Consider the following 16,581-nt stretch of genomic DNA (forward strand, 5'->3'; position numbering starts at 1 on the left):
AGGCTTCAGACCTTATTATTTGCACTTGCCGAATCCCTCTTCCCCGAGGGGAAACTACATGGTCAAACAAGTTTTTTTATATATACGCACATGCATTATATACACTAATCACATCCTCCAGGGAGTGTCTGTGTGTACCTACCTATCTGCAATGCTGGTTAGATAAGGACATCCCATGGGAGGGGGTGGTGGAAGAAAAGCTGGGGGGTGTTGCCTGAATTATCACCTTCGACAACAGAAGACAGCTTGGTGGAAGCTCACCTCTTACCATTTATAGGGCTGGTTGTTAACACAAGTTTTCCAGATTCTTACTAATACTCCTACTGGAATCCCTTTGTCATAGGCACTATGCAAACACAAAGTACCTACTCTCAAGAACGTGGTTTATCCTTATAAAATAAAATAAAGCAGGTTGATGTAGAAGAGGAAGCCAAGTGAAAAAAGTTAATCCAGGACAGGCAGCAGTCAGTACACAGTGGCCTGCTGAGCCCCGTACCATCTCCAGGGATCACAGCAAGGAGCAATTTGGAGAGTTTCAGACAGTCAGGGAGCTGCTACCCTGCACCTACAGCAAGAGGAGCAGCAGGAGGAGGAGCCTGTTTCAGACCCTTAGCAGCAGGGGATGGAAGCTGGAACGGCCAGCCACAGGGAAGAAGGACTTGGCTTGCTGCTTGATGGGATCAAGAGTCTTGATGGTGAACACAAGTTAATTGCCTACTGAGCAGGCAAAGAGAAAGCACCAAGTCCCAGTTGTCACTTCTAGAAAGCCCCCATTCAAATTTTAATATGCATTACTTTAAAGCATGACTACATTCCTAAGCTTTCAGTTATGCCAGTTACATTAATTACTCCAATGGCTGCACATTTTCAGAGCATGGTTTTGAACTTAAACAACCAACTCAGAAATGGAAATCACTATAAAAGGAATAAGATGTAGAACAGTAAACTTTGCATCCATGTTTGGGCTTAATGAAGCTTGGTATAGGACTGAGCAACAGAGGCCAAAATACAATTTCAGCTTCACGCAAGTCATATCTATCAAATGCTAGAGGTACTACTAAAAGCCACTCACAACCAGTTACTGAAACTACTAATAACTATAAAATATTGATGAAATAGCTACAAATTCCCCTGTTTGATAAAAGGAGACCTTAAGAGTTGCATATTCTTCTCAGTTTAGCAGGGTTTGCATAATATTTCTGTCAATGCAGCTCTAATTCAGCTTCCCAGAGGACCTTGTTCGCTTCTATGGTCTGACTCAGCTTTCAAAGATCCACTGAAACATGGTCTCCCTCGTGCTCTGCCTGAAGCCTGTTGGTGACCACCTGGACTTTACAAAGGGCTACCACTAACTTAAACAGAGCACAAACTATATACAAGCCCTTAAACCAACACATCAGTCAGCCCTACACAGATACAGCATGTAAACTGATGGTGACATCGATTATTTCATGCATTCATTCTAGAGCATGCATGGATTCAATGGAGCAAAGAACTATGTTGGTCCACAAAAGGGTATTCTTGTAGGCAGTAAAAGGTTATTCTGTATTTGCAGTACAAATGTGGCATCATCTTCACTTCCAGTAACATTTAATAAATTAATAATCAAGACTACATTAGAGTCTGTTAAAGACTTATTTTTCCCCTTGAACACACTTGTGTGACAATTAGCAGCTTCTCTTATTAAGGAAAAGAGGGACATAATTCACCTAGTTTTATTAAGTAACACAAGTGACTTCTTCCCCCGGGTTGTAACCATACAAAATTATTCTGCTCTTACTCACACATTGTATTTCTATGAGTTTCTTGCCTGCTGTTTAAAAAAAACATTGTAAGTACAGGTATGTAGAAATCACTTATATTCATTCTAGTACCCTACTTCCCACCTCACCACTGTCAGCCAGCAGCACAAAGCTAAAATGCAAGCTATCATTTGCTTTATTCAAACATAAACCAACTAATTACTGAGAAAAGATGTGTTTATTCTTCATTCTGAAAAGGCTATTCCTTTTAGGATACTGGAAATCATGTGTCATCTTAAAAAAACCAAAACTTAACAGTCTCTACAAAAGCATTAAACATGCCATAAAAACCACAACAGCTCAAGCCTTATGTGAAGGGCTTCAGAACCTCTGCCAATAAACATGTGAACATCAGTCCAATTAACAGACAGTTATCAATTACTGACAAAAAACAGCCCACAAAATACAGGACAACAACAAGGCAAACAACAGCTAATATTTCTAAGCTGAACTCTTGGGTCATAGAGGGCTGAACATTTCACTGTTAAGAAAAACAGAACTAGAGGAGACAGAGCTTAGAGACAAACTCTTCCTTTGCTGTATATGCACAGAATTAAAATACAACATGCTTACAAGATCTACTATTTTGAAGGCTTTTACCTTTAAAGGCAACAATCCAGACTGCTTCATGAGAATTGGTGCCGAGTACCTTCAGAAAATCCAAATTAACATTTTCTAAAGATATGGGGCATTCTGAGGTCACCACCAAGGGGCTCTCCGAGGGACACTAACAGTCCCTCCACTATCTTAAGTCTTACAAAGATTTTTTTCTAACACTTACCGACCCTCGGAGAAACAGAATGGGTATTTTAGTTCCAAACTTCTCTTCCAGTGCAACCACTGCTGACAGCAGCTGATGTGCTGGCTTCCCAAAGTCCTGTAAACCACCTTCTGAGGCACTGGGGACTGCACAGCAAGAGGCTCTGAAACACAGAAAGAAAACTATTTCTAAACACATACAAATCAAGCCTCCTCCCTTTCTTACAAAGGTTGTCTATCAAGCGGTAACTAAATAAAATACACACTGCAAGTGATATTAGTATCAACAATTGCACACATTTAAGCATAAGCAGCTAAGACTGAAAACGTAAGACCAAGCCAAAGTCACAATCCCTTGTGGTTAAGACAGCTGTCCAACTGACCAGTAAGCAGTTCTTCATGGGACTTGCCGTGACAGAATAACTTTGTCTCCATCATCTTCTGATTTTAGTATTTGAGTATTTGGACTGATTTAAGCATATTAGACACTTTAATTGCAGCTAATAATAAAGAGGGGTTTGTCTTTAAGAAAAAAAAACAACACAAAGGAGGAAATACAGAAGGAAGAAGCAACCCTATTTAAGATTTTATAGGGTTTATAAATGCATGGGTTAGTGACTGGAAGAACCCACTGAGTTATTGGTACAAATCACTTCTAAGGAGGACAAAAAGGACAGTGATCTATTTCAATTTATTTCAGTTCTGCACCAATTTTACCACGTGACTCTTCCCTGACTGCAAAGATAGAAATTATGATATCTCAAATCCTCTTCTTGGTTAGTTATAGTAGTGACTGGGCAAAGATTCCCTGTATGCTCAAGGGTTCGAAAATGTAGCTGGATAAGTAACATTTTCCAGAAAGCCACACAGCATATAACACTGTGTACCTGATCAGGAAGTGTCAGGCTACCAGCAAGAACAAGGAATCCTTTATTGTAACTCGAGGGAAAGTGTGTACACGCACACAGGAGAGAGAAGCTGAGGAAGGTGTTTCTGCTCATACCTGTGTGACTACCAAGCCCCTGGCTTCCCTTCAGCACAGCCACGAGACTATTAGCAATGCTAGAAATAACCCGTGTCAGCACACGCTGTAACAGAACAGCTCCCTTAATGCTCAGGCAATTTAACCTTAGACACACAGTATCGCTCCACCTGCAATTGCTCCCTTTTGGGATTAATTACCTAACAGAACTTAGACTGTGAAATACGTATCATTTTTTTTCATCAGTTTAAGCTCTCAACCCTTTCAGGAACTGTGACCATACTTTGCTTACAGGCTTTCCCACAGCATAACTTAGAGCTTAAGCTGCCTCATGGCTTGTTCAACTGTTTAGGATACACTTACAGACAGTTGTTCAGAGATAAACTTCAAGCTGAACATCTGCAACATCAGATGCATGAAAAGGTCCATTCTTTCAGATAATTTCCCTAGTAAAATCAGCCTGAGAGAATGTAACCTCTTGTATCAGTCTTCAGGGAAGAAAGCTTACCTGGACCTGCAATTATCACAGCATTCATCTGTGCCCATGATGCCAGAGGAAACCTTTCGGAGCTGTTTGTCTTCGAAATGAGACAGGATGAGTCTACCCAAGGGAACGCAGGGAATTAAGTAAAAGACCAAGAATTTACACATTAAATTTATTGCAGAAAACAGAGTTGAAATCAGCATCATTACTTAATTCACTGGGGAGCCAATTATTTAGCCTCAATTCCTCTACAGAAAAAGTTGAGTTTTTTTGAAAAGTAAATAAGGAAACACTTGATGTCTGTGTATAAATATGCCCAAAGCCATACTTTGATACTGCTGTTTAATACAAAACATGTTTGCAGAACACAGTCAGTAGAAGGTGCCTTCTGGTTACAGCCTCCAGTTGTGACCAAGTCAAAGGCTCTTAAAGCTGACTGAAATGACAAAGCATTGAATAGATTCCAGTACTCACTTCCTCCTGCAGGCGTTTGACACAAGGTACTTCTCCATTTTTCCCAGCATCTTCAGTTTGTACAACCGAAACTTTTCATTGCGTACCTCATTCAGAAGACGTCTATCAGTGAAAACATGAAGACCCCTAAATACTGAACCATTATTCCCCTCCCACATCAAAAAATTAATTATGCCAGACAACAGCCTCAAACTCACCAGAAACAGATAGAAAAAAGCCTACTAAAACCAGACCCCAAACACCTGCCTGTTTCTCCAGAGTCTTGATCATTCTAGCATGGCACATGCTCAGAAAAGCACCTTACTCATTCTTCTAGATATGACAGTTATTCTATACAGAGGGCAGAAGGACAGACAGAGCTTCTTCCTACCCTACAGGCTACTAAGCTTCAGAAATCCAAAGAGACACAGAGAAGGGAGGAAAGGGCAGAGGGCATCAAGAGAGGGCAATTTCTCTCGTTTTCTGGTTTTCCAGACTCTGGCAAGCTCTCATCAATGCCACTAACACGTTACAAAATATGCTAGGGTATCACCACTCTTCTTTCAATAAACTCAGAGGTGGCATGTTAGGACACATCTACCCAGTGCTTAATTTAATATTTTTTGAAGTAATGACTGAAAGCATCCAAGTGAGAAAATAGCAAGGGAGTACTTCGTGGGCGTATAGAACACTTGTTCTGCCCATGCTCTGAGCTACCAACTGCATCACACTCGCTGTGCCACATGGCCTCAAAATCAAGCCAATATTGCAGGTGCTAGGCACCACATTAACACAGCTAGACCATTCCAGCTCAGAGTTAAGCAAAGCAAGTTTCTGCCTGCCTGCAAAAAAGGATAGGGCAGTAAAAGGTTTCACAGACTCTGGCAGTTGGCTGACAAGTTCAAGTGACTGAGTTCAGGTATTTCTGTGGTCTTATAACTGCTATGGACAAAGTTAACATGAGACTTCTACAGCTAGGACTCCCCCACCCAGATGTAAAAAAAAAAAAAAAAAATAAAATGTACTCCCCCGTTTAGGCGTCTAGGTAGCAGGAATAAAAAGTAATTCTACAGCACCAGCACTCTCAAGGAATAATGATGGGTCAAAAACCAAGCCAGATGATTTAGAAGACAGCAACCAGGTTTTACCACTGTCTGCATTGCAAAGCAGCTTCAGAAAGCAGAACTGGAACATGGAAAAGCTCATTAACATTATTGCACTTGCTGATTATCTTCTAGAAGTACAGCACAGTTAGTACTGTGTGTATGCAGAAAAGAACTTCCAACCATTCTGAAAATAATTTATCAACATTTTCAACCAAACCTACCCTGCTCCTCTTTCTTTTGGTATGTTTTGTGTCAAAGCAGTTGTCTTCAGTCATTTACCTGCTAAAATTCAGGTCTGTCATAGTCCACAAGATGTGACAAGAAGCAGGAAGCCCATCACGACCAGCTCTCCCAATTTCTTGATAATAGGATTCCATTTCCTTAGGGGCACCATAATGAATAACCATCCGGATATCTGCTTTATTGATGCCCATTCCAAACGCCACTGTAGCCACAACACACTACAAAACAGGAGCCACATGCTGGATGTTTTGAAATGAGCATGAAGGACATGCCTAGAATAATGCTTACAAACCTGGTGACAACTTTTTGCTACAGACTCAAAATCCAGCCTAAATTACAATGCCTTCAAACTTGCACTCAATTTCCACACAGCACTGTTGTTAAATCTGATTTCCATCAAAGCATGAGCACAGGATTATAAACATGCAAGTGATTATGCGGCAAACAGAGTGTCTTCAAGTAGTTTCTCAAACAAAAGGCACAAAACCTATTGTTAAGAGTAACACAAAGTCCCAGGATAACTCTTTGCCTGCTTAGCTCCAGGAGGAAGAAAGCAGCTCACAGAACTTGCAATGATATTGTTCCAGCCACCATTTTTTTTTCCCCTCAGATGCCATGCATTTTAAAGAGATATGAAGAAATTTGAAACATAAGCCAGGAATCTTAATACTGTCAGCACAGACCAACAATTTCTTTGCCCAGAATTGGAGACTGAGTAAATGGGAAACACATGCCGATATTCCCAAATTCTTTCCTCTACCAGAAACTCTGCAATTATAAACAGGACCAAGTAGACTTAGTTTCCTACGTACCTGAATTTCATCCCTCATGAACTGGTGATGGATCTCTCTCCTTTGTTTGATTCCCATACCAGCATGGTATGCACCACAGGCCACCCTGAGCTTAATCAATTCAGACACAACCTGTTCCGTGGCCTTTCTTGAAAGGCAGTAGATTATAGTGGGGCCTTCAAATTCATATGCAGAACTGCTATAGATAATAGCAACACATAAATGACACTGAACAGAAGCAGCAACCTTTCTGCAAAAAGTCTGATTGAACCTAGTTGAAAAGGCAACGTAGCTCTGCCAGCAGTTCACCTTCTTGGGGATTTAGAAATCAAAACAGATTTTAAACTAGTCCACTCATACAGAAATTGTCTGTCCTTTGGAAAAATGGACTTGGAAGTTATTTGGTGCTCTTTAAGCTTATTTTGCAGAACACAGAAGATTCTGATCTCTGTAAAAGCAGCAGGATAAGGCCCCCCAATTTCCTTGAAGTCATCAGGAAATATGCTTTTACTTTTGAAAGTTGCTTTTGAAAGGTCTACTTTTATATAACAGACAAGCAATGAGAAATTCATTTATACTGCTGTAGAGGCACACATTGCAGCTTGCAACAAGAACAGGGCCAGACTGGCTACACCAATGGGCCTGCTAACAGAAGAGGACTGCAATTCTTCCACTCGGATTAGCTTTATAAGAAAATAAGTCTTGCCACAGATTTGTAACTACTCACACATTTTGTACAACACTGTTTAGAAAGTTACCCACCAGTCAATCCATCATAATCAGATTGCTACAGTGTCAGCAGTTCCTCCCAGGATCAAATGATCCTGAAGATGCTTAAGTTAGCAACATGCAAAGAGCAAGAGCCTATCTTCTTGCCTCAAAAGCTTTTTTTTTTAAATTGGGCGGGGGGGTGGGCACAATAAGGGACACTACACAAGTGATTAGTCCGGTATGAGAGCTAAGCTCTGGAGAAAGCCCAGGCTCTTCCTCACCAAAACAGTTTAGGACTGCTACCAATTCTTAGCACACACTGCCAAAACTTCAAAATACTAACGCATATCTGAGGGATCAGTGAAACAGGATTAAATCCTTACCTTCCCTTCCTAATAAGGAACTGCTTCAAATCCCTAATGATATTTCCACTCTGTTGTCCAACTTCTAAGTATAAGTTAGGTCTGTCAAAACTAGTACACGTGACCTGGGGATTCTTTAGGTTCAGACAATTCACTATGTCTTCTCTAATCGATGGACTTGCAGTCGCAGTTAAAGCGACAATGGGAACCTGCAATGAGAGGCAGAAGTCACAATCTCATGGATTTTTATTTTAACGAAGAAAACCCTATAAAGTCAAAACTGAACTAGGATGTAAACAGGCATTTTAACCTCGTTATGATCACTGGATCAGCTCAGCTATTTGAAAAATATAGTTAATATTTTGCTACCTAGAGGTTTGGACTACACTGTTCAGGAGAGCGGACAGGGACAGAACATTTACAATTTAGGGTTATCCTGAATCCATGCTTTCTTTAGCTAAATCTTCAACAAGTCTGCAGTAATTTTCTGATGTGGTTAGCTAAGTTTAGGGAACATAAGACAAAACTTCCAAGACTACCATGTCAAGTTCAGCTCTAAGCTTGAGCTTATGCAATATGCACTCAAGGAATGTCTAAAAACCACAGTCACATCTTCGTACAAGCCACTCAGTTTTAAAAAAAAAAAATCCCTCAATATTTAACCAGAAGCTTAGGGACATCATCTTCCACAGCACAAGGATCCAATAAAGTAATTTAATTTTCAGAAATTGCTGGTAGTCCAGGTTCAGAATATCCTTCATTTAAGCATTTAGAAAAAACCCACAAAACTCGATCACAAACAGACTGAATAAACTCCGAAACAGCATGGTACATACATCCAAAGAGCTCTATCACAAGACAGGTATTTCAAACTATCACACAAAATGAGATAGTACTCTTCTCTTACATTGGTCATCAAACATATCAAAACCTCACCGATGGTAGAGCTTTCTTTAACGAGCTTAAATTTCTAAAGGAATTTCTGAAGTCATGGCCCCACTCAGAAATGCAGTGAGCTTCATCAACAGCTATGAGGGTAATACCTGGTGGGTACAAAAACCAAAACACACAGCATGGACACACAAACAAGATAAAACAACATGGGAAGTGATAAAATACAAATGAAATTACACAATACAAACACCCCATTCTGGTCAATTTAAAGCTTTCCTGAGAAGGCACCAGCAGCCCACTTAAATTTTTGGTTTTAGAACGCTTTCTGCTGTACTGGCTCCCCAGGCTCATTTTTATAACGGCCTCTTTTGTAAGAAAGGCTCAAGAGCTTTTACGGATTCTCCCACTACCATCTCTGCCTCCTTCTCCAAGCTCCAAATATCCAAGATTCTTCTTAATGAGTTAAAGTCTTCAGCTACCTCTTACAGAACCCCTGCTTCCCGGACTTATTAAAAAGTCACAAATACTCATTACAGATGTCATTAGTTTTATTTTCTGGATTGTAGAACACAGCCTGAGTGTCTCAGGTCTTCACTGAGGAGATAAGTGAAAGTCCAGAAAAATAGAGAAAAGAGGTTAGAGATGCCCCTGGAAAAATAGCCTTGCATGTTTTCCAAATCAGAAAACATCCTCAACTTGTGTACAGATATCCCATTCTAATCTGTGTGCTCAAAGCACCCTAGCGTCAGAGGCCAAGCACATAGTTTCCTGGGACTCCATGTGCTCAAATGGCTTCTCTGCTCCCCAGAGAGTCCTTCCTGCTTACAGCACTAGAAACTCAGTTCCTTAGTAAAAAAGTTACAATTCTTTAGAGTTTACATGCTTTGAATTTACCCTACTATGAGATTCATCATCCTTGATGGAAAGAGAATTTTTATGATGCACTAAGGCATTTCAAAACAGAACTCCATTGTTACATTCTGAGAAAGATTAGAATACTTAAGAGGTTAAAACGTAGTGATATACATTGCACTTCACGTGATTTAAAGATGAGTGTTTTGGCACCTTTGTTCCTAGTAACTTCTGTAATGTCCCATGCCAAGGCCACACTAAAGACAATCCACTGATACCTTTCTTCATCAACAACAGGATCTTCTGGCACCATTTATCATCAGTCACTACACAAACCTCCGAGCTCGCTAATGGTAAGGAATTGGTGAAAGGTGTTCAAGCATTCAAAAAGTTTAAACCTAACTATGAATTTAAACTGCCTGCCAACTCACCCACACCATCCCCAACTTACCGATAGTTTGGTCAAGATCCTGAAGTAATTTTAAGTTCCCCGAACAAAACTCTGGAGTCATATATATGACCCTGTACTGACCCCTGAAACATCAAGCAAATACACCATCACAGAAGGAAAAACCCCAGACAACCCAACCAAATAAAACAAAGCCATGATTGCCTAGAATATGCAAATGAGAACAAGTACAGACTTCTGAACATGGAACAAGAGGAAGTAAAGACTGTAGAAAGCATTCCAGAACCATAGGAAAGCAAGGCAGTACACACAATGTTACAAGAAAAGGAAAAACAGCAGAGATTTACTAGCTTTTAGAACAAAAAAAGGACTGTTGTGATGACTTGGCGACAAATATAGGTCTAAGAGCTGTGTAAAATCATGTATAAATCACAATGTAATGCTGAGTCAACAAGCCCCATCACCCCAGGCGGAGGGCACAAGAGGGTGGCTGTAGCCTCCCCCATGCTCAGCCTGGGTGAATGCAAGCAGGATCACTGACTGCCAGGTTCCAGGTCCGAGCCAGAATCAAGAGGTTCAGCGATGACAGATCAGGGCGACACCCTCCCTCTCCAATACACCTACGTCAGCACCTGCAGTCCCAGAAAGCTTAGTTAAGACTCACGCTTTGATGCATTCTTGGATGTTTTTTGACTGAGCCGAACCAAGCAAGCAAGCTGGAATCTCTGACATTCTGCAGAAATGAAAAGCACAATCACAAACAGATTTACCCTCAATGCTTTCAGCCTATGCCAGAACTTTGTAAAGCAAGTTCAAGCTGCAAGGTCAGAGACTATTTTCTTCCAAAGACCTCCGTGGGGAAAAAACACCTTCTGAAAGAGCAGGAGTGAACAGTGGCTATTCCTGCCACCCAAACGCACATCCACTTCACCTCCAGCTGTGGTTCCCCCACCCCACACACCCTTTTCAGTGCAATAAGGAATCAGAGAAATAAAGGCCATTTTCCTTGCCCGAGAACTAACTTTACTAATAAAACATCTAAAAGAAGACCATACAGTAACTTACTTTCTTTAGTTATTATCTTATGCAGTTCATCACATTTGGATGTAAACCTTACTAGTTTGCACTTTTTTATGCTGCCTTTCAATCTTTTGAGAGCCACTGGTGGCACATCTGCTAATTTTCAATCAGGTGGCTGCTTTTTAATGACAGATTCAGCAATTACGCTTATCAGCTCAGCCACCTCATACCTGACCTCTTTCAGGACCCTGCAACCCCTGTCCTCTTGGTGATTTACTGCATTTTGTTCCAGCCCTTCGTTTCGATAGCTTCTCCCACCTCGCTCCTCCATGTTTCTGTCTGTCCTTGGCAGAACTGCACCCCGACTGACAAATGAATTATGGAATCACATTAGGTCACAGAAACTCAGCCTTCCCAGCCTTCAAAATGAATGACCCACTGAGAATGTGGTGAATAAACCCCTTCCACTGAGGAAAACCGAATAAAAGCCAAAGCAGCAGCTGAATACATATAGACACCCTGCTGATTAATACTCAGTCTAGGAGCTGGCTATAGAGACAGCTTAGGCTGTCCAGTCATTCATCTGCTTGCAGTCATGATGTGCAGCAGAAGAAGCAGAAGCTACCACATGTAATTGATGCTCCTTACTTCAAAAAAAATCTTCATATCCCCTCTTTCACAAAAGGCCCATTCTTTCCAAGTTGGACAAGGCAGGGATGAACTAGACAACTCAGCATGATTCCCACAGCTTAAAAAGCGTCAGAAGTGAATAGCTGTTATAACAGAAAGCAAGTACATGTAGAGAAAGCATTATCAGGTATTAAAATCAAAGAGATTTATCTTGATAACACCTATATCTGCTCATGTAAGAGCATTCAGTGTCACCCACTAGTTCCCTCAGACTTCTTATGAATTAAAGAGGCCAGGTGTTAGGAGACCTACTACACTGTCTGTCTTCAAAGTCTGTGCTATAACTTTGATCTGAATGGCTTACAGCTTCCAGCCGTATGTTGTTCAGATGTTACTTCTCAGACTCAAAGGAAGCCCTACCAAGTTTTGACATAACTCTCAGGCTGAAACAGCCCGTGAAGCTCCATCAGTTCCATCTGTGCAAAAAGGGCCCATGAATCCCGAAATACTTGAGAAGGATCCACCTTCAGGAACCACCCACCAGCATAGATCCTCTGCAAATTCAGCCTACAGTTCACATAATTGACAAATCCAGTGATCTTAGCCTATTTACACAATTTGCATGTGTTCCTTGAGAAACATATGCTTTACAGCCGACATGCAAACAGCTTGCTGTACAAAGCTGCAACCTTAAACACCAGGAAATGTCACAAGCAGAATCCGTGGGTTTCCACAGGCAATACAGCAGCAGCTTGTTACTACTGCATTACTTACGTCAGCTGCAGCACCTGGTCCTCCATCAAGGAAATAAGGGGACAGATGACAATTCCTGTAGATCCAGTGTAAACAGGAGGAAACTGGTAGCACAAGCTTTTTCCATAGCCTTAAAGGGAAAAAGGCAGAAGTGAAACATCACGCTTTCTATGCAGCTATAACTACAGCTACAGAGGATGGTTTAACACCTTGTTAAGCACATCCCCCCCCCCCCCCCCCCAAGTGACATTTGTTTTTGTAGTAGAGGAACAAAGATGCAAGGTAAGTATGCTCAGCATCCATTTGCTACCCCTCACTACACCAAGGTCAGTGACAAAGGCTAGGACAGACACACAAGTAGCCAGCATAGCTGGCTAAGACTGAAGTCTCAATCAGGGCACCCTGCTCATGTGAGCCACATGGACAGTCTCCAAGTTTGAATCCTACTCTCCCCAAAAAGGAAAGGATTTTTTGCTGCTACTTAAGATGTAAAGGTAACTTACCAGTTGCCATGACAACAAGATTATCTCTTCTGTCTTCTAAAAGAGAATTTATCACTTTCCACTGGACCCTTTAAACCAAGGGAAATATTTTATTCTCGCTACCACGCATAACATGTAAGTTTTGTGAAACCACATATTCAGTTGCCTTTCAGGTTAAAGAAACACTTCTGGCTGCCTTGAGTGTTTTTGCACACTGCAACCACTCAGACATTGCAGCTACTGCAGGTAGTCCCACCAGTGTTAGTGGAGTTACTCTTAGTGGAGTGAGGCAAGCAACATTTGATGCAGTTATTCACAGAAGATCACAAAAACTGCATCTCATGTTAGTAACTGATCCACAAACACTGAAAACTACAGTTATCTTCAATGCCAGATTGTTAACAGGACCTTGATTTTGCCAGCTTTCATCTTTCTGTGGTATCACATGTAAATAACTGCAGTCAGTTAAAAAAAATCCCCCCATCCCCATTTTCCAAGAGTTTACAAAACATTTTAATCCAGTAAAACAGGCTTCCCCCGCAAAGTGTTGCTCAGGCTGTGCCTTGCACAGAAAGCATTTCACCGCCAGTCATCCAGGAGTATTTCATCTCATTTCCACTGAACTTAAGAAATGCAACAACAATGCTCAAGTACATAAGCACATACTGTGCTGAGATCATGCCACACAGACAGAAGCCTGTCCCTCCTTTCTAGAGCCACACAACAAAGAATAACCAGATTTATCACACATATTAACATCTGTGCAGCTTGTTGCTCACTGTTTAACACACTTGAACTAGACCCGATACAACAAAGCTTCAAACACAGGAGGTAAGCCATCAGAAGAGTCAAGAAACCTCATACTCCACTGTGAGAGTACAGCATTGTAGTTAGCACTCCATAACATTTATTCTGACATCTTATTGTGGCAAAGATCACTTTTCCTAGGGATTTAACAATCTAGGTCCTAGATTGTTAGTTCTGGCAGTAAACAGTAACAAAAAAAAAAAATCAGAATTGAAATAGGGGAAAGAAGATGAATTCTGGAGTGTACATTTCAACAGAAAAACATACTTACGGTTTAAAAGAAGAATGCCCAAAATAAGTCTTCAGACATGTGATGTGGCTTTCACTAGGCACTGGCAGCAATGGATCTTTAGTGGGAGAGAGAGAGGAGAAAAAAAAAACCAAAAACCAAAACTCATCTCTGATTAAATTTTAGGATGACAAAGCACTAACAGTCTTGACAAAGTCTGCTCGTGGTTAGCGATGCCCAGGGCCTAGGATTAGGGCAACTCCAGGGAAGAGAAACAGACTCTGAAGATATTTACAGGCTACAATAAAGGATTAAAATAGCAAGCAGGCTGCTCAGACACCTTGCGTGATGGGAACATATGGCTTGATTAATGAGATACTAAAGCAATAGATATTGTAATGCATAGCTGCATTATTTGCTACACGCTCACACAAGGTACCAGAGATGTTTTGCTCAGCCTGCCTTTAAAGACCCTACTGAAGTTACACCAAATCAATGCCCAACACTGCAAACAGCCAACGAAGTCATGGCCCAGAAGTGACCTACAAGGGGATCCTGATCTCACTTTGAACACTGAAGAAACATGTTCAACATCTGTTGAGATTTCTAATTAACACTCCACAGTATGACGCTTCCACCTAGTTTTTGTCTGTTGGACAAGCACATATTCCCTGTAATAGCCTGCCTGGCTACTGTTTAGAGAGATGAACCAAACAAAGAAGCAATTTGCTCCTCTGTCCCTGTCTAGCAGCCCACATTCTGCTGGGAAGGAGCAAGCAGCTCTTCTCCTAGCTGATGTTACTTTCAGTGACAAGGTCCACAGTGTAACTTCAACAACCAGGGTAGGGAAGCTTCCACACAGTGATGGCCCAAGCAAGCCAAGATGTATTTCACTCACATTTCGGTCTCTATTCCCCATTTGATTTGCCCCCACAGGGCCAGCTCCAAAGCATTAGGGTCAAGATCACCCCTAAGCCACAATTTTTTAAGAACTCTGCCAAAGAGCAGTAGTAGCAGGACAACAGAACAAGAGCACATAGTGGAGGTTCCACCATCTCCCCTGCTGTGTTCTGAAGAGCTACCCTCAATTCTGCATTATCTCCACAGCCCCAGACCAGCTTTAGTCCTATTAAGCATACATAACGACTACTGATAGTGGCAGGAGTCAACTATGTTTTGCCAAGGACACCTTTACATTTTCATCTTGACACATAGACAAGTACTCCTTTGAAAACCCAGATGAGCTTTGACTTTCTGCTTCAAGAAACCAAGCACAAAATGTCACTGTACTTCCAACATCTGCTTCTATAAACAGTTAACCATGCACTATGATTTCAAACACACCCAAACATTCCTCTTCCTCCTCAATGCCTTCATCTTCATCATCATCTGGTGCAACGTTCAGTTCTGCGTCAGGAGTTTTCCTGGCTTTATTGGACTCTCTTTCAGTTAAAGCTCCTTCAGAATAGTCTACATCTTTTAAAGACTGAGAAATTGGGAGAAAAAGTTATTTCAGAGCATAAAACAGTAGATAAAACGCTATGTCTGAAGTAATGTGATATGGGAACATATGACTTTTAATTTACTTATGCCATAACTCAGATCTATAGGCACACAGTACAAAGAAAAGCACAGCAGTCAGTAGCATTCAAATTCCAAGAGCCATTTCCTGGGTAGCATCACAACAGTTGTGTTTTTTCTTTGCAAAAAGGTCTTTGAAATTTTGAAGATATTTATTTTAAAACCAATAGTTGGGGTTTTGTGGTGGTTGTTGGTTTTTTTTTTTTTGGTTTTTTTTTTTTTTTTTTACTTTCAACTAGACAAAGGCACAAGTTTCACTGAGAAGTGACTTGGGAGGCTAGCCACAAAAAAAAAACCAACAGAAAAGATGGCATCCCAACAAACATCATGCTACACTCGTTGGTTTGAAAACATGGTGCTCAGAGGAACACCAACTAAACCCCCTCTTCTCAAGTGAGCTTTTCTGACCAAAATTGCATTTATTGACATGCAGCACTGAGAACCATCCAGAAGAGACCTGGTCCTTCCCTATGAGAAAATTCAGCTTTTTTCCCCCCAGACCTTTAAGTCTTGCTTCCTACTCAGCTATAAGCTACACAACCTTCATATGTGTGCAAGCAAACAAACACTTGTGACTACCTTTGGTGGAACTGTATTTCAAGTGAAGTGACCGAATATGTAGCACTGGGGGATCAAGAAAAAAGCTCAACACTCGAGTCCTTCTTTTCAAGAAAAGTTATAGCCGTAGAAACTTAGAGGCCTGCAAAACATGGCTACAAAGCAATCCGACCTACAGCCCAGGTCAGCAGAACCTGCAGCACACAAACTGCCCTGTCAGCTCAAGCCCTTGGACAAGGGTTTGAACGCACAACACTTGGAGCCCAGCTGTTTATGAATGATAATCTACACAACTGCAGTAAGCAGGTGGATCAAATCCAAGCTGGGATAATAACAATGTGGTAGGATGAAAGCAGCATTGAAGTCTGAAACTATTAAATTGAATTCTTTAGGTATCCACACATTTATCTGTCTCCTGTCCACCTTCAGTAAGCAACACCATTTTCTTTCATACTCCTTCCCCTCAACTATGCTGTGCTCCATTGGGACCCAAGAGCATCATCATTACCAAAAAAAACCCCTTAATAAAAAAACCCAAGCACTCACTTTAAGCATCTCCATTTCCAGTTCTTCATCACTTTCAATGACACAGGAAATATTCTGTTCGTTGTCTGTAGAGCATGCCTCCTAAGAAAAAAGTTCTTATCAGCAAAGTTATTTCTATTTTACCCAC

The 16,581-nt window shown here is 41.1% G+C and overlaps 1 protein-coding gene across 15 annotated transcripts in view; it reads right to left on the bottom strand.

Moving 5' to 3' along the window:
* Positions 1 to 16,581, bottom strand: part of WRN (WRN RecQ like helicase) — a 47,255-nt gene that overhangs the window by 14,903 nt on the left and 15,771 nt on the right. For 13 of the 15 annotated variants that reach the window (XR_003556943.2, XM_055798007.1, XM_055798008.1 and 10 more), the window contains 14 exons: positions 16,455 to 16,535; positions 15,114 to 15,255; positions 13,812 to 13,887; positions 12,755 to 12,822; positions 12,273 to 12,381; positions 10,513 to 10,581; positions 9,891 to 9,973; positions 8,630 to 8,736; positions 7,715 to 7,902; positions 6,642 to 6,819; positions 5,866 to 6,047; positions 4,502 to 4,603; positions 4,052 to 4,144; positions 2,584 to 2,725 (listed from right to left, as the gene is read on the bottom strand). Coding sequence is in view for 14 of the 15 variants with exons in the window: in XM_055798007.1 (XP_055653982.1) it covers positions 2,584 to 2,725; positions 4,052 to 4,144; positions 4,502 to 4,603; positions 5,866 to 6,047; positions 6,642 to 6,819; positions 7,715 to 7,902; positions 8,630 to 8,736; positions 9,891 to 9,973; positions 10,513 to 10,581; positions 12,273 to 12,381; positions 12,755 to 12,822; positions 13,812 to 13,887; positions 15,114 to 15,255; positions 16,455 to 16,535 (1,620 nt within the window). In the remaining variant the exon portion in view is untranslated. The remainder of the gene's footprint in view (positions 1 to 2,583; positions 2,726 to 4,051; positions 4,145 to 4,501; positions 4,604 to 5,865; positions 6,048 to 6,641; positions 6,820 to 7,714; positions 7,903 to 8,629; positions 8,737 to 9,890; positions 9,974 to 10,512; positions 10,582 to 12,272; positions 12,382 to 12,754; positions 12,823 to 13,811; positions 13,888 to 15,113; positions 15,256 to 16,454; positions 16,536 to 16,581) is intronic. The other 2 variants (XM_027794851.2, XM_027794843.2) reach the window with 1 other exon arrangement.

This window comes from Falco peregrinus, chromosome 2 (assembly GCF_023634155.1).
Source record: "Falco peregrinus isolate bFalPer1 chromosome 2, bFalPer1.pri, whole genome shotgun sequence".
Lineage (NCBI taxonomy): Eukaryota > Metazoa > Chordata > Aves > Falconiformes > Falconidae > Falco > Falco peregrinus.